General features: G+C 37.4%; 1 protein-coding gene across 1 annotated transcript in view; it reads left to right on the top strand.

Moving 5' to 3' along the window:
• Positions 1-18,956, top strand: part of LOC134656992 (glucose dehydrogenase [FAD, quinone]-like) — a 31,007-nt gene that overhangs the window by 6,977 nt on the left and 5,074 nt on the right. Inside the window, exons 3-9 of the mRNA XM_063512557.1 lie at positions 10,292-10,344; positions 10,598-10,840; positions 12,863-13,034; positions 13,673-13,872; positions 14,807-14,934; positions 16,440-16,617; positions 18,049-18,306. Of these exons, the coding sequence (XP_063368627.1) occupies positions 10,292-10,344; positions 10,598-10,840; positions 12,863-13,034; positions 13,673-13,872; positions 14,807-14,934; positions 16,440-16,617; positions 18,049-18,306 (1,232 nt within the window). The remainder of the gene's footprint in view (positions 1-10,291; positions 10,345-10,597; positions 10,841-12,862; positions 13,035-13,672; positions 13,873-14,806; positions 14,935-16,439; positions 16,618-18,048; positions 18,307-18,956) is intronic.

Below are 18,956 nucleotides of genomic sequence, written 5' to 3' on the forward strand. Positions count from 1 at the left end.
AAACTTATTACGTAGAAATTTTCCGACGGTAGGTATATACCTACGGTACTCGCATCCCGTCGACGACTAGAAAATGAAGGGTACACGGAAAGAACATGTCTAGTCACTCTGACAACATTTTGAGTTATAGCGCTTTGAAACAACGAAGTACATAATTAACCATATAATTTTTGTGTGTTTTTGTGTGTAGTTTAAAGTGGGGAAAAAGGATTTATATTTATAATTACAGAGGTAACAGAAGCTGTAACAATTAGTTCATCGAGAGCTCTACATTTTCAGATTAAAATTTCATTTTTGAAAAAAAATTACTAGTACTTTCTGTGTACCAAATGATTCGAGGATCTTCAAACTTCTGCACCAATTTTCTCTAATCCTAATACTTATATACTACATGTAGACATACTTTATACAAGTACACACTTATATAGTTAAGCCACTGACAATCCAACCTCTAGACTGAGCTTAGGCCAATTCTTTCATGTAACCGATGCTGCCAAAAATACGGGGGTGCGGGGGGACGAGGTGAGCGAATCCCGTGCCGTGATTGGTCCGTTCAAAGACACGGACCAATCACGGCACGGGATTGACTCGAAGATGGAGTAACGCTACCGTATGTGTGGCAAAGGGGGTAGCGCGACTATGTTATGTCTAGAGGTTGGATTGTCTGTGAGTTAAGCTTAAGATAGTTGTAAGACCCCTATGTGTGTCGGAAGTTCTATCGATTTGTCTAAAATTATTATCTATTTGAATATTTTGAGTAGACAAGTACTCGTTCCGCTCAATTGCACCTGCGTGCGATTAGGTCACCGTCTCCAAACCCAGCGTCGATTTTCAAGACTTATATAATTCTATAAGTATAAATTACGACGCAAGTACATACTATAATTATTATCTTCGAATAGGTACAGCATTTGTCTCCCTAGAATTTAACGGTTAGGTAATGTCACGCACAGTACAAAGTTGAAATACTGACCAGTAGAAATTGGACCAGTACGAGTGAAGGCAGCAGGGGCCCGTTTCTCAAAAGCTTGTAACTTGTAATACAAGCGGATGACACTTTTTGACAGCTTTTGTTAGAAAGGGACTTCCACTTGTATTAGAAGTTACAAGCTTTTGAGAAACGGGCCCCTGCTCTCTCCCAAGCACAAATTTCTGCACTCCGCCGGTTTAGGCAGGCCTTTATTACGCCATATTGCTCGACACTTAGAAAAATGCTTTTCAACTCGCTTTTAACCTGCAGTCGCTTTTTATAATTTTTAGGGTCAATTTCACCAAACGAGCATTTTTGTCTAATTCCCATGGAATTTTGAAATACTAACATTACACAAAAAAAAATATGCTGATAATTTGATAAAAAATATAATAAACATTAATTTTCTTATGGGGTAAAAATATTCATAAAACTATAAAAGTTATTTCAATTTAAAATTTTGGTCAGGGCACGGGAATTAGTGTGTCCATGGGAATTAGATTTTACTAGCACGGAAATTAGAACATGGCACAGGAATTGTTTTCTTAACTTATTTTGGTAGTTAAAACTATTATTTATGTATATTTTAATCTACAATAATGTACTTTAACCATACTGAAGCGGCATCGAACATATTTACCTTCTTTAATTTTAGTTTCGGACGACAAATCTACGAAAGTATGATACACTAAAAACTACGTATTTGACTAATCGTTTCCTTGATTTTAATGGCAACTAATCTCTCTTTCTTAGTAAAATGTACATATTTCAAAACAATACCTACTTACATACATACATACATACAAAACTATTCATTAAATTAAAAAGTGTCATGATGTATCTGCATGTAGATAGGTACAAGGTGTATGATCTGGTATATGGCCGTATAGGAAATGATACTAAGAAATAAGTAAATAGGGGCACAGTGAGAAGAAGTTATTGTGTAAGTTAATCTGAAGAAATCGAATATGCTGCCTTCATAAATTCATAACACAAAAAATTGTTTGACCACATATGAGGTAAGGTGGGGTAAGACTATCACAGACAGACAGACATGACGAATCCATAAGGGTTCCGTTTTTTGCCATTTGGCTACGGAACCCTAATAAGGTATCTAATAGTATTACGATTTTAATACCCCCTGGCACTGACTAAAATAACCGACTTGGTTTCCCATTACATCTCAAAACTTTTTTGTAGTAGAAGAACTGCGTTGCGAGACTTGCATCTTTTTACATGTAATGTTTTTGATAGGATCCCATCTCTTTTTGTAGGCTGTCCTTCTTTTCAGGTAATCATACCCATACCATACTGATACTATGTATACACATCTTTATTCATACTCACATCGTACGTCGTAGTGTACCTTTACTTTCCCTACTAATTGTAAGAACTAAAAGGTAACGTTGTTATCGCATATATTTCTATGGGATTACAAACTTATTTATGCAGTTATTAGATCTTTAGAACGTGACTAATATTGCAGTATTATTAGATTTTTATTGGCTTAAAAAGCTAAAACCAAATTACGTTTCAAATTTGGGTATGCTAGAAGTACCTTAAAATAATGATGATCGTGAGTGATTGTGTCAGTGACAAAACTAAGGGATTGTAAAGTGCATTAAATGTTATTTTGATAGAATGTTATTGAGATTTGATGGTACGGCCGTGCCACTTTGTTTTGCTCGACTTGGCGGCGGCACTGCCGTGCCCCCAGATCCTTTGTCCTTCCCCGGGCCTCAAACTATCTCCATGCCAAATATCATCAAGATGATATTGGTTCAGCGGTTTAAGCGTGACGAGATAACAGACAGACAGACAGAGATACTTTCGCATTTATAATATAGTAAGAATAGGATATATATTTATTTTTTCTTATATTAGAAAAGCTAATTTATAACAACTAATCTATTAAACGAGCAATTCTTGTATATATTTCGGGGATCTCGGAAACGGCTCTAACGATTTCGAATGAAATTTGATCATATATGAGGGTTTTTTGGGGTGAAAAATCGATCTAGCTAGGTGTTATCTCAACGCGCATTTTTGAGTTTTTAGGTAGGTATATGTTTTCCAAGCAAAGCTCGGTCTCCCAGATATTTAAACTTTATACGGTATACGCTGTCAGCTGTCAAATTTACAAAAAAAAAAACATTGCAAATTTGATTCATTTGGTTTCATGTAACCTTAGGTACAGGTATTATAATATGTAATAATTCCAGAAATAGTTTTATGTTTATATAATATTTTAATTTTATAATATGATCAATGAATAAGGTAAGGTGGGGCAAGACTAACAGTACAAGGATTCCATACAAGTGATAGTCTTACCCCGGTGTCGTCTTACCCCACCTTACCTTACGTATTAAAATTGCCCGGGTTATTCGGGTCCACCCTGTATGTACTATAGTACTTATACTAAAAAACCGTTCACAAATTTTTGTGCATTCTTTAAGATTTCCTTAAATGCAAAATAGAAAGATATACGTCATATTATTATTACATATAATATATATTCAATGCCAATATACATAAATGTAATAATAATATGACGTAAACATTGCCAATTAACTTAAAGTGCCCCCAATAAAAGATTTGTTGACAATAAATGTAATACTTTCTAATTCCCGTGCCACTTAATCAGCTGTTTTAGGTAAATTTGCTATGGGAATTAGGGCACGGAAATTAGAATTCGTAATAAAAAAATTCGCCAAAAATTTAAATCGTGTTTGACCAAACTGTTATGTTATCGCTTACATAAAGATACATAAAGGGCTCCTAAATATGACAATTGTTATTGAAAAGCTATGTGGAAAATAAAATTTATAAGGGGCATCGAAATTAGAAAAAAATTGTCGCCCACCCGGATTCCAAAATACTTACGCGATTTGCTCAAACACGCCACGGCTTGACGTACATCCGTTTGCTTTGAAAGACAGCCGAATACTGCCAGTACAGGTGAGGCGGGACACGAGGCGGTTCAAATACAGACGTCGGCTGTCAGAGCCCTGTGAGTTTTGCCGACGAAATTGTACTCGCGCGCTCGGACAAAATTTAAACATCGATCACGAGTTATTTACCACAATGAAGTTAATAGTGTATGTGCTCAGTGATAGTAAATATCATCTAGTTTAAGTATTTGACACTAAATTAGTGATACTAATGTAGAATTTTTCGTAGGATTTTTCATTATGCTCAAAAGTAGATTCCGGACAGGGCACGGGAGCAGTAATTTGAGCCTTTAGGTATTTTTAAGTGTACTCTAAAAACCAATTAATCAGTGAATTCATATGGAACTCGGTGTGAAAGTGTGACTTCTTTATGTAAAAAAAAAATGGTAAGTATTATCTGATGCTAACCCGCGATTTTCATCACGGACAGAAAAAAAATCGTGTTCAGAAATTGACCCTTTAATTACATTACATAATTCAACGCAACTATCCCAAAATAAATGAGATTACCATAATAGCTTAAAGCAAACATGTCAGTACCTCGTGCTATTAATGCGCTATCTAATCAAAGCTAGATTTCATTTAATCAGAGAAAGAAATTACCTATATAAGTAAGCTGAATCTACGAAAATGATAAGTCACCTTTTACAAGACCACATTCAAACGCCCAGTCTCTCCGTGTTCTGAAAGTAGGTGCAAATATACTATTTATTTTTATTTTGGTCATTCCGATTATATTAATTCCGATAAAATTTAAATTTTGTATTTTAAGTGCAGTTTTTAAAAATTATTCAAAAAATTACGGCGGTAAATTATACAAAATGATGTACAAGAACAGTTTCAGGAAATATTGTAGATTAATGAAGTATCAAAACTACGTTGAAATTAAGTCGATTTTCAGAAAAATTTCCGCTTGTTTTGAAAATGAAAATTGATTTCGTCTAACTTTCATTTACTCTTGTTCAATATCAAATATAGTACATATATTAAAGATAAATAATACAACAACACCACTTTTAGCAGTCTAAACTTTTCAAATTTTATAAATAGGCTCTAAAGTCAGAACTTTACGCGGATTTTCATAAACGATCATCAGGAAAAAAAAACATTATTAATTCAGAGATTCCTTTTTCAAAATCTATTAAAAGGAAATATAAGAAAACGCGCTAATTGGAACAATTACTGTATATTTCTATTAGTAAAGGAAAACTGTAAAATTTCAAAGACGAAAATTACCAATTTTACATTGTTCAACTTTTTTAGTGAACGGACTCTTAACCGGAAGAAAACACGTAACGCATTAAGCTTCGTGATTAGCTGTTAAAGTTTATTCGATGGCAGCGAGACTCATCCTTAATTCAAATTGTTTAATTTCAGCAAACTAAAATAAAATAATTGATATAATAAATAAAATATATAATATATAAACAAAAAACCTTTTGTGTTGTTAAAACAATACCAAATCGCGTGTTGTATAAGTTACAAATCAATTTTAATCATTCGAATTACGGGCCGCGCGTGATGTTCAAACTATATTTATTATTTATCACTATGCGTGGCACAGATTAAGTACCTAATTCAGGGCACTTATTCGTTTTTGTTTTGTACTTACTTAAGCCTAGTCAAAACAGTTGTTCCAATTTCAAAATAATCCCATGGCGTCAAGTTTGGGCATACCGTCGCCCACTATCCACGGTGATCAGCAGATAGTTAAATAGGGATAACCAACAGATAGTTAAATAGGAAACCCGAGATAGTTAAATAGGGATATTGTATGGTCAAAGAGTGGAATCCCAAGAATTGTGAGCGTTTCAAGGCAGGAGAGGTGGCAAATTTTGCTACCGAGTAAAACACAAAATTGTATACCGAGGAAAATACAAATGAAAACATTACAACTCTAATTTGCACAAGCTGTTAAACAACAACTTTGACCCCTTGTAAAACAATAATTTCAATAATCATTGTCTCGTCATCGTCAAAATGTCCAAAAATGTAGCAAAATAAATCAAACCGCGGTATTCGGAAAACAAGATCCGTTCTAGAGAAAAGAACGATACGATATGTACTAGATACCCGGTAGTTTAGATTTCAACTAGATATCTTTAGCAGCTCAATTCGGGCAACCAACGTCACTTTTACGTTAAATTATTGTATTAAGATCGTTTCAAAATCGATTTGAGATCTAAAAATACATAACAAGATGTTTTACATATTGTGGAAATCGTTCAAGAGTATCTCCAGAATCGCGGAAATGTCAAATTTGACAGGCTAGATCTTAAAAATATAATTGTTGTATCTTGGTGATGTCTAATAAATATCTAATAGATGTCTAGTTAAAAATCCGAATCGGGCCCAAAATCCTTTTTTGGGACGCACGGCACCTGGCCGCGAACTTCCCAAAAAAATAAGCCGCATTCCCGCATATCTCTATATGCGGGAATGCAGCTTATTTTTTGGGTTGGGTTTGGCTTATTATGTGATACTCTTATCACAACACAACCCCTATCTCAATAAGTTGGTTTTATTTAACATAAAAACTCATGCACATTTACCGGGTGTTTAAATGTAATCTACTCATTAGACTGTATGTTGATAATGCTTAATTTACTTAAGCCTTCCGTCCGCTCTAAACGTCTTCGACGCGTTAAATTATACAGTAATTGAGTAATTTCTAACTAAACAATTAGAGCAACTGTGTTTTGTAAAATAGGTAACTTCTTACGCAAAAGGGAATAAAATAGTTAAGAATAATAAACATGCGCCTACACAGCGTGTCGCCTGAGATACGGGCGAATAATTACTTAAACTAATCAAATCAAACATTTAAATGGTTTAATAAAATTACAAAAAAATGTTCCAGTCAATAAAATCTGTATATCTTTTTTTAAAGTGAAGTGCTCGTCATAAACTTTTTATAACATATAAAAATATTATCCTAAACATTCGTGAATACATTTTAAAATGCAAACAGATTACTTGGACATGGTGTATAATGAAATATTCAATGAGTGATGAACAATGACTACCGGTATGTGAAAATTGTAAAGATTACATGTCCGTTTATGGATTTCACCGAATTCTGAACCATTAGGATTATTTGAACAGGAAGCGGAGGATATTCTAGGTATCCTCCTGTTAAGTATCCGCTCTTATTAGCCACAGTATAAAGGTATGTATATCCATACAAACATATTATGCAGATAAACTGTAAATCATAAGGGAACGGCCGATTCTCCACACAAATGTAATCCCCATTTTACTCTCTGGATATTGACATTATAGAAAATATTTTTACATGATATATTGCTCTATGCCCCTACGTTTGACCTTTTTTTGATTTTTTTTTATAAATAGAAAAATTAGGAGCAAAAAACATATTTCATGCAAATTTTTAAACGCTCCTAAATCTTGTAATAGGTACATAATTAAAAATTCAAAAAAATCAAACGTAGGGGCTATAAGGCGTAGCGCATATAACTGTGTGTCACAATACACAAACGTATATGTCTGTGTATCACCGTGATACACAGACATATACGTTTTCGACTTAAAATACGTATGTGACCCGTTTTTAATATAGGTATTGAATATTTTCAGTAATGTTTATAAGTATCCAAAGAGGAAATTGAGTTACGTTTGTATGAAAAGGCGATTTCGCGCGGGTCCTCCACTTTCGCCTTAAAATATGGAGTTCATATTCAAAGTTACTTAAAATATGAGTTCAATGTTATACTTTCCCTGCGTGCAACACAACGAAAGTCAGTTGGAGGAATGACCCGAGGTCGATATCCTTAGAAACCTGAATGTGACTTACTCAAATATAAACATTATCAGGCTACCGCAGCGCCAATAATTGTAAGTACCTAAATTCTGTTCTTGCATTTCAATTAGTTTATGATAATTATTCGGTAGATATCAATATCCCTCGTTAAAGAACCGCAAAGGGACTAAAATAAACATTACGTGTACCATCAGGGCGACCGCGAAAATCGAAGTTCGAAAATTGTTAGGCATCTTTCTTTGTCACACTAATTACGCATTAATTGGAGTAAAACTTTAAAAAGAGAGGTCCCCGAAATTTGCGAATTTCGGTTTTCGCGATAGCTCTGAGGGCCTACCGCGAACCACGTAAATTCGTACGTAAGTGTGACAGGGAGGCAACACGTCGAACGTGGTTCGCGGTAGGCCCTCTGATAAATCGGAGCGGCCAAGGTGCCCAAACATCTAAACACGCATTCTAGCGCCTTGACAATAGAGGTGTTTTCAGATATTTGTGAGCACCTTGGCCGCTCCGATATAACTGATGGCGACTGTACACCGGTTACCATTAATTTGTGATTGACAGATGGTATTTAATTTATTCATTGTATTTAGGACCTTATCATAATCGTCGTTAACGTCTATGTTACATCGGCGTATTTTCAATATCGAGTTTATATTCAGTTTGTGTCAACGTAAAGTAAAAGGTCGAGTACTGCAATGTATCTTCGTGATTACCAGAATCAGTGATTAGTTTTTCAATAGGTATTAAACTTTTTTTAATTTTAACGGTAAAAAATATATAACAATATAGCAGGCTCTCATGAAGAGATAAAGAATAAAAGAACCTTCATGTTTTTTAGGGTTCCGTACCCTAAGGGTAAAAACGGGACCCTATTACTAAGACTCCGCTGTCCGTCCGTCCGTCCGTCCGTCCGTCCGTCCGTCCGTCTGTCACCAGGCTGTATCTCATGAACCGTGATAGCTAGACAGTTCAAATTATCACAGATGATGTATTTCTGTTGCCGCTATAACAACAAATACTAAAAACAGAATAAAATAAAGATTTAAGTGGGGCTCCCATACAACAAACGTGATTTTTGACCGAAGTTAAGCAACGTCGGGCGGGGTCAGTACTTGGATGGGTGACCGTTTTTTTGCTTTTTTTGCTCTATTTTTTGTTGATGGTGCGGAACCCTCCGTGCGCGAGTCCGACTCGCACTTGGCTGGTTTTTTTTTAATTAGTGATGCATCTCCTACAGGCTGTTTTAGTGCCAACTACCTAATGTAGGTAAGGGTGGCAGGTGGTAGAGCTGAACATATAAATTACTAATTATAGTAAAATGATCATGATTTATTTCGACGTAAACAATATATGGAGGAGACAGTAAGAGTTACATAAAATATATATAGGTATATATATTTCTTGAGGGATCTTCACTCTTCAGTATAATTTTCAGTAGAGGATTCCTGCTCCGTCTTCGCATTCAAACGTTTTGACACGTCGTCTCGTACCTCTGACTCTTATGGATATGGCTCTTATTACAGAAATTTGGACTTTAACTTTCAGCCAGAAAATTATTTGTGAATATGCCTTTCCCCATTTATCATTTAATTTTGATGCTGTCTTCTTTAAGAATTTATTACTAATTATACGTTACTGTAGGCACCTCTGATAAGCATAGCTATTCACTATCTGCAGCTATTTTTATGGTAATTTGTTTCATTCAATCATTAATTTTTTATTATAATTAAATTTTAATATAATTAATCGACGAAAAAAGATACCTACGAGGTGCCATTTGAGTCGTGACCAGTAGTAATATGTTTTTCTAACTCCATAAACAATGAGCAATTTAATGCCCCTACTCTTACTAAAATCAGACAAGATTTTTTTTATTGTTTATTTATTGTCATTTATTTTACTTTTACAAGTGGCAATGTGGTATTTAAACAGCTTTGTAAGATATTTCAAATGAAAAATTAAGTAAATTTTATTTCTAACTGGGACAAATGACAAAATTGATGTCAATGACAGTTCCGATTCAAAGAGGCGATTCAATTTACTAATTTAAATGTCTTAATAAGCCGTTGTAATATCCTAAATCCACTTATAAAAGTAAAATAAATGACAAAAAATAAACAAAAAATAAAAAAAATCTTGTCTGATTTTAGTAAGAGTAGGGGCATTAAATTGCTCGTTGTTTATGGAGTTAGATAAACATATTATATTACTGATCACGACTCAAATGGCACCCTGTATAAGGGTTCTTAGTTAACAGGCGGTATTACCAGTTCATTAGGTTTAGGTAAATTAAATTAATCTTTCATAAGACGCGCCAAACATTGTGTAGGTACAGTCAGCAAAGCTATTAGCTGTATACGTATTTGTATTTGTAATTAGGAGTGCTTAAGCCAAAAGTCAACTTTTTTGAAGAGTAATTTTTTGTGCAATCTTTTATTTTTCCATGGGAATTTTTCATTATTAAATACTCTTTGTCATTATGCGTTTCCAGTAAAGTAAGACTCACCATCCTAAAAGCATGTTCTATCATTTTTGTTATTTGTCGTTATAATTATATAAGGTAATCATTTATTTTTCACTTATTAGTTGGCGCGGTTGGCGTATACACTATCGTCAAAATGTCGTTCTTGTCACCTGAGGTAAGTGAATGTGTTTGCTTAAAAATAATTATAGTATTTATGGATTTTGTAGTATCTGAGGTTCTAAATTAATACGACTAATTCAGATTATACATATGTCTCAGCTACAAAACTTTTGGGTCTTAAAATGTCTTATTAGGCATGACATTATGCTGAGTTGGATCCATGTCGTGTTGTAAATTTTGTTTCTTCTGCCCTTATATGTATGTAAATGTCCATAATAAATTATTTTATTAATCTTTATTACCCACAGATCTGCCAATGTCCCCTGGAAAACTCCCCTTCAGCCCTAGCTGACGCTCCGCTCTACGGCGGCGCCGTATTGTTCATGGTGCTCCTTGAGAAGTACATCAAAGGGCGCTGCGCCATCAACGACCCATGCCGTAGAGTACACTCCGTGGACACGGTCGTTGCCGACTACGACTTCATAGTCGTCGGGGGCGGCTCGGCCGGCGCTATAGTCGCGGGGCGGCTTACAGAGAATACCACGTTCAATGTGAGTCCTTACATTGGTAACATTGGTTACATACTTATTACTCTTCATATAGTAGTAATAGTTCTCAAGGACCACCGCCATCAACGATCCATGCCGAAGAGTACACTCCGTGGAAACGGTCGCTGGCGTCGCTCCTGACTACGATTTTATAGTTGTCGGGGGCAGCTCGGCCGGCGCTATAGTCGCGGGGCGCCTGACAAAGAATACCACGTTCAATGTGAGTCCTTATTACAAAAGCATAAGGTCTACTGAGGGACAGTTAAGAGTGTTGCTGTTTGTACTACCGGGATTAAACTATTAACTACTTTATTTAATTTAGAGACAGACTTAGTTTACTTATTCGCATAATTTTGGCACGAGTCAACACCCACCTTTTATCTAAGCTAAGCAATACGTATAATCTAATATTGCCTAGAGATTCATCATTTTTTTTTACTCATGCATCAACATAACTATCAAATAAATGACTTAATGTAAGGTCGACGGAGATACGCTCCGCGGATCCTATTCTGCCATTCCGCGTGTTTAAGGGGCGTCACACCTTGACTCGTTCAGGCCACGAAAAACATATATGTTTTGAGCTAATGGGGTTGGCCGGTCGAAGTATTTAGCAGATGGCACCATCATAGCTTGCCCTGTCAATCCCTAGAATTGTGTCAAATTTTAGTCTTTTTAATGCCCTGGATGCCAGCCCTTTAAGCCAAATCTCATAGAAAAAGGGGCAAGCTATGATGGCGCTATCTATGTAAACCTTTGACAGTTGCCAACCCCATTCGGTCAACCCTTGTTTGGCCACTCCGAGCAATATTTTGGAACTTGTCTCGGTAACCGCCATCATACTTTCAATTTTTACGGCCACATTGCCAGCGTCACGCTTTTACCGATACCGCTAAGCGCGTTCTTCCTGGCCATCATGAACGCTGGAACCATCGCCAGTTAAGGCCAACCGAGGTAAATGCTTCTCTTGTGGTAAATGCGTGGTTTGAAGATATCTTCGAAACGCAACATATTATAACTATTATAGCCGTCTGCATTAAAAGTTCAGTGACCACACTTCAAACAGAGAGGGTTGCAATAGTTCTAAAATGTTCCGTTTAGAAGAAATCTATAAAAGACGCATTTACCTCGGTTGACCTTATACATTCATTTTCACAGTCGCTCTCGGAATATATTTTTGTGGCCAAGGTATAACGAAACATATGGAAATGCCCCACTTGGTCTAAGATTACATATCTACAAGGTGAATTAAGATACAAATGCAGACGTTTTGTTCCGCTATGTTGTTTCTGCGATAGGTATATTATGTATAATATATATTAGATAGAAAATAATAGAGCGTAAAGTAAGTCAATTAGTTCAACTATTGTACGAAAACATTTGGCTTTATTTTCATTATATAACGTTTTAGGCCACATATAACCTATGCCTATGCTCCTTTACATTTTGGCCCAACGACGACAACCTATAGCGAGGTGACCATTGAATTTTACTTCCACTGGCTTGCTTATTGAGACAATTTGCAGTTTATAAAGGCTCTTAAAAAAATACTGTTATTGATACCTACTATATTTTTTCGGTATTTTCAAAATTGCACACGGTATATGGAAATATTATCAGATGCAGACTGAAAATTTGATAAGATTTCAGTGATAGGTACGTAATCATTACGTAATGCAGCCGATAGTGATAAGACAGCTTATATTTATAAGGAGGTTTTTGAAGGCCAGTCCAGACGGGAACTATTTTTCCCCAATCTGATTAAATTGTCTGAACAAATCATGTGGTGCGGGGACGCAAACGCAAATTTGCCTAATATAATTATAATGTTATTTCTAAAAGGCTGGTATTTAAACGTTCAGCAAAAAAATACTAACCTGACCTAACCTTCAAACGAATTGCACAGCAAAAAAAACTAATTGCATGATGTAGCTAAGAAGAATTCCGCTGTGCAAATTAGAATTTTTTGAAGGACGTATTTTTTTTTGAGGAAAGATTGAAAATATATTTTTCTAAAATGCTCAGGTACTACTTCTAGAGGCCGGTGAAGAAGCGCCCGTAGCCACTCAAGTGCCTTCCTTCTACACCACATTCTGGAATGACGTCCGCTATGACTGGAGGTACCGCACCGTTCCTGAGGGCTACTGTCTCGACCAAGACGGCAAGGGCTGCATGTGGCCTAGGGGCAAGGTTCTTGGTGAGTTTTTTTACCATGACAGTGGCAATCTTCTTCAAGTAGGTATATATATCTTGCAAAATTAATCGCGATTGCAAAATATGTTCGAGTAAGATTATGTTTGATATTTTTGCACCCTTGCTGTGATTGTGTGATCCACATCGAGAGGTAACTGCAGTCTTACTATTTATATATCTGTGTACCGGCTATATGACGGCTTCCTAGTCGGTAGTACCCCTTCCAACGGAGCTGAAGGTCTTGATGGGTTCGAATCCCGGTAAAGGCGAATTTATTTGTCGGTTTATCACGAATACCTACCTGTATTTTGTTCCTGCAGGAGTATTATGGATGATTTTATCCGCGTGATAAAATAACCGTCACTTTTTAACACCACGGGATTGAGTGACGGACACCGTTTTATCACGCTCTGTCACAGAGACAAGAACGACCATCATATCCGTACTGAGTTATGTATGATTTATATGTATCTAATCTAAGTAGCTATGCAATATATTGTATAAACACTTCGCCTAGTTCACATAGTACCAAGAAACCTTGCTTAAGTACTTTATTAATGTTGTAATAAGCAGAAACGTCTGCATACGTTTGCTTCCTTTGGGGCTAGGTCGGTCTTTTAGTTAACATTTATTCGGACACAGGTGGCTCTAGCGTGCTAAACGGCATGATGTACCACCGCGGCCACGCGGCGGACTACGATGACTGGGTGAAGGCTGGGGCCACGGGCTGGTCCTGGGAAGAGAACCTGCCCTACTTTGACATAAATGAGGGCAACAGGCAGGTCGGCTCACTAGTGAGCGGGGAATACCACTCGGATAAAGGGCAGATGCCCGTTCAGCAGGTAAGGGTCATAATCGGTCGTGGTAAAGTGATATAAAAGCATTAAGCTTGGGCCTACGACTGGGTGAAGGCTGGGGCCACGGGGCTGGTCCTGGGAAGAAACCTGCCCTACTTCGACATGAGTGGGGACAACAGGCAGGTCGGCTCACTAGTGAGCGGGGAATACCACTCGGATAAAGAGCAGATGCCCATTCAGCAGGTACCGATATCCCGCGAATCCCTTTGCTTGACATTAATTATTGAAAGTCATAATGTAATGACTGTCAGATTATCATTACTCATAATTCTGAAACTGTTAACTTTTCTGGATTTTCTGAAGGTTATCCTAGGTTAGTTTAGATTAGGTTTGCTTTATGGCAAACCTGAAAAGTTACGCGTTTCTGAGAAAAACCAAATTATGGCTAACGAAAATGCGGACAAACAATACATTATATGACTTAAAACAGTTAAAACTTTATGGGAAACAATAGGGACCCCATAAGATCTGTTGTGTTCTTCTTATTCATCTTAGCGCTTTCTCATTAAATAGCAGGGGAAGCCAGTCCGCTTTTGAAAGTAGCTGGTAAAGACTGGATAACCAAAGCAAACTAACTTGTAAATACTGTAAGTTATCTATTTATAAGTTGTCTTAGAAGTGAAATTTCTGTAATTTCTTAGACAATAAATTTCTTTAAACCGAAACTAAATAGAGATGTATGAGGAGGCCTTTACTCGAAGAGAGGTCCTTAACCCTTCGTATGTATAAGCACTGATCAGTTTGAACGAATTTAAACCTATTGTATTAAACAATGGATTTAAATTCGTGCGCACTGATCAGTGCTTAGACATACGAAGGGTTAATAATAATGTCTACATAAAGTATTTACTGAAACTTCATGACATAAATAGAAAACAATATAGAACTACTTAATCTTCAACGATTAAAATATTTGCAGTTCAGATACCAGCCCCCGTTCACATACGAGCTGCTGTCGGCCATCAGCGAGGCTGGCCTGCCGGTCATCGCAGACATGAACGACCCCAACACTCCGGAAGGATTCACCGTGGCACAGACCTTTAATGAGTAAGCCATAGTGTAAGGCCTGAGTGGACGCTCGAAGCGGAGCGTTCGGCGGGACGTGCAGCGTGGCGTACACATAGAGTCACACCACCATGCTAACTCTGCACGAACTTGGCGGGGACAGTGTGGAATTGCCACCAATTCCTATGAACAGACACACTTTACCTTTTTATATGACATACTTTTTCATTTCAAAGTCGGGACAGCTTATAGCTTAGACGGACTCTAGATCTCACTGAATTCGAATCTCTCTGAAGACGGACTCTATGAAAGTATAAATTATATAATTACCATTGTATCAATCAAATTAGCATAAGTTTTAAATAAAATATCTTATCTTATCTAGATACATGTATTACTAGCAGATAAAGCCATTAAGCATACAACAACCTGTGATGCAATGGTCATTAGTTCATACCTGTAGCCGCAAATGTGATAATTGTAACTAAAGTAAATGGCGTAGGTACTTATAAAAAAGCGGCCAAGTGCGAGTCGGACTCGCCCATGAAGGGTTCCGTATTTAGGCGATTTATGACGTATTAAAAAAAAACTACTTACTAGATCTCGTTCAAACCAATTTTCGGTGGAAGTTTACATGGTAATGTACTTCGTATATTTTTTTTAGTTTTATCATTCTCTTATTTTAGAAGTTACAGGGGGGGGGGGGACACACATTTTACCACTTTGGAAGTGTCTCTCGCGCAAACTATTCAGTTTAGAAAAAAATGATATTAGAAACCTCAATATCATTTTTGAAGACCTATCCATAGATACCCCACACGTATGGGTTTGATGAAAAAAATTTTTTTGAGTTTCAGTTCGAAGTATGGGGAACCCCAAAAAATTATTGTTTTTTTTCTATTTTTGTATGAAAATCTTAATGCGGTTCACAGAATACATCTACTTACCAAGTTTCAACAGTATAGTTCTTATAGTTTCGGAGAAAAGTGGCTGTGACATACGGACGGACAGACGGACAGACAGACAGACATGACGAATCTATAAGGGTTCCGTTTTTTGCCATTTGGCTACGGAACCCTAAAAAGAATAAGAATATTTTTTTTATTGCCACACACATACAAGAATACACAAACTATCAAAGAAAAACAAACAATAGACATGTAGATAGGAGAACAGCAAGTAGCAACAATTAACATAGCATAGTTTCTTAAGTCTATCTATAACAATAATAACAATGGTGTGACAAAAGGAATGGACTCAGCATTTGCTGTGTTACAGACTAGCTGTCACAGCGCTGGTTTTCAGTAGCTTGACAATGTAGTTACTGCATAATGTATACCATGTGTATACCTCCGCATAGAAGTAAGGGCTGATGTGACGAAAGATAGAGTAGAATGGAAGAGAAAAACATGTTGTGCCGACCCCATATAACGTGGGATAAGGGCAGGAAGAAGATGCGCGAACGATACACGTATTCGCGTAACTATCAAAAATATTTTTTTATCAAAAAAACATAATTAACTACCTATACTTTTTACTTTACTCAGGGACGGGCAGAGAGTGACCCCGGCGCGCGCCTACTTGAAGCCTCACGCCCAACGTCCTAACCTCAGCGTAAAGCTGAATGCCAGAGTTACTAGGGTGCTGTTCGACGGCAAGCAAGCTACCGACGTGGAGTACGTAGATAAGGACGGCGCGATACGCACCGTGCGGGCGAAGAAAGAGGTAACCGATGTTAAAGTGCTATTTAAGAGAAATTGTTAATTAGTATGAAGATGTGTACTGCGTAGGTACGCATCTTCATATTAACGAGCGATTGCTCATATTACAAAATGCGGTTCGATGCTGATAAATGTGATCCCACCGTAAGAGGAGTTCGCGCTTCGAATTTGACAGCTAATCTAGATGGCGCTTTACGTATCCGTTAGCTGTCGGTTGTTTGTTGGCCAATAGAACTGTCATTTTATAATAGTATCTATGACATAAAAAGATAATTGCGCTCCTTATCTCTAATTAGGTAATATTAGGTAGGTAACTTTCGCTTCGTGTTAAACAATAATAAAACAATCTTATCAAAAATCAAATCATGCAGCGTTAGGGAAATTTAGGATTACGTTATCATACAACATAGCAACAACTAGGTACTTACTACTTATATTTGCTTAATTTATGTTATCTACCTAGCTTTAAATTCGCCTATTAGATGATGTTGATTTCCTATTGTTTCAAGTTCATTAGGCCAGTAAGGCCAGGCATAAAAGACAGCCAAAATGATATTATGTGATATAACTTTTGATAGAAACTCGCCGCATAATGTATGGACCGTAAAACGACACCTACTTCAGCTGTCAAATTCTATTTGCGCCTAAGATGGTCCATCGATTTTATTTATTATTTTTAATATGAGCTTTCAGTTTTGTCCAATTGTACTTACACGAACGTGGACGCAATATTTGAACCTATTCATAGGTAGGTACTCGTACTTATTAAAGTAAGAAATTAGGAAGGCAGGCCGGCTATCTTAACCCCTCGTATGCTTAGACACGGATCCGTGCGTGGAAATTTTAATCTATTGTTGTAAATGTCAAGGTCACTTTTTCAATGATCAAATTTGACAGGCAGCATACGAGGGCTTAAATCTAAGTACCTACTACCTAATCATCTAAGTACCTTAGTCGAAAGCGCCATCAACGCATTAGCGGTTGTACGGACCGGGTAAGCGAAAAATAGTATGAGCAACGGTGCTCTAAGCTATTCATTTTCCGAGAAAAAATACGCCGATTTTTGTTTCGCCGATAACGATTCGCAGACATCAGCAGACGCCGCAAAATCATTAGGTACCTACCCATGAGCAACGCTAACTGGCGCGGACGCATGCGACAGCTTTTACTACATGACACCCGCGCCAGATAGCGGAAGCCCTTAGTGTAAGGTCTGAGTGGACGCTCGAGTTGGGCGTGTAGCGGGGCGGGGCGTGCGGCGTGCATGTTAAACAAATGCAAACGTATAGTAGCGGTCTCAGTGCACGCTGCTCAAATCACTTGTGAGCCCGACGCCACGCTGCACGCCCCGCCGAACGCTCCGCTCCGAGCGTCCACTTAGCCTTTCCCATTAATTCAGCTAGACAAATTACCATAAGATCTCCGTATATTTCAGATCATCCTCAGCGCAGGCGCCCTCAACTCTCCCCACATCCTACTCCACTCCGGGATCGGTCCCCGCGAAACGTTGGAAAAGTTCAACATCCCCGTAATAGCTGATCTGCCCGTGGGCGAGAACCTGCGGAATCACTACGGCTTGACGCTGTACTTCACGTTCACGAAGCTGAACAACACGAGGGGCCTGGACTGGAGCGCGTTGACGCAGTATCTGCTGGAGTTGGAGGGGCCGATGACGGGCACTGGGATTACACAGGTATTTGGCGTGACGACCTACCTGATGTGACGTCGGAAAGTTTCCAATATTGCGAAATGTCCACGTTAATTTCGGAAACTTCTCATATTTTTGTGTGGGGATCGTAATTTTACGTTACTAAAATTGTCTGACTTTCCTATGAATCTTCCTGAAATCTCCGAGTTTTCCAACTTTTTTAAATCTTTCAGCAACTTCCACATCTGTAATTTGGCTGACCTACAATGAATCGATTTCACCTTCGTGTTCTAAGTATTTGCACTTATCAACCTACCAGTATAGTCTGTCACTGCATGACAGGTGAAATCGTCTCTCGTACCGCACTTTGCTATTACACAGTAGCGTGTCACAGTACTTGGTGGCACTAGAATAGATCATTTTAGCGACAATAAAGCGTGGCTCCGTTTTGTCATCTCGTCTTCTTTTCTTCATCGATACCTACCAAGTGTCAATAGTCATGTCTCATTATGTCAGTAGAATTTCTATAGATAATACAAAAACAGATAATAATGTTGGCAACTAATAATTGTATCATGTCATGTAAAACAGGGTGTTCCACAAGGCAGTATACTTGGTCCGTTATTATTTATTGTATATATAAATGATCTACCTAATATTACTAAGCACAAAGTAACTCTGTTTGCTGATGATTG

Source organism: Cydia amplana, chromosome 19, assembly GCF_948474715.1.
Source record: "Cydia amplana chromosome 19, ilCydAmpl1.1, whole genome shotgun sequence".
Lineage (NCBI taxonomy): Eukaryota > Metazoa > Arthropoda > Insecta > Lepidoptera > Tortricidae > Cydia > Cydia amplana.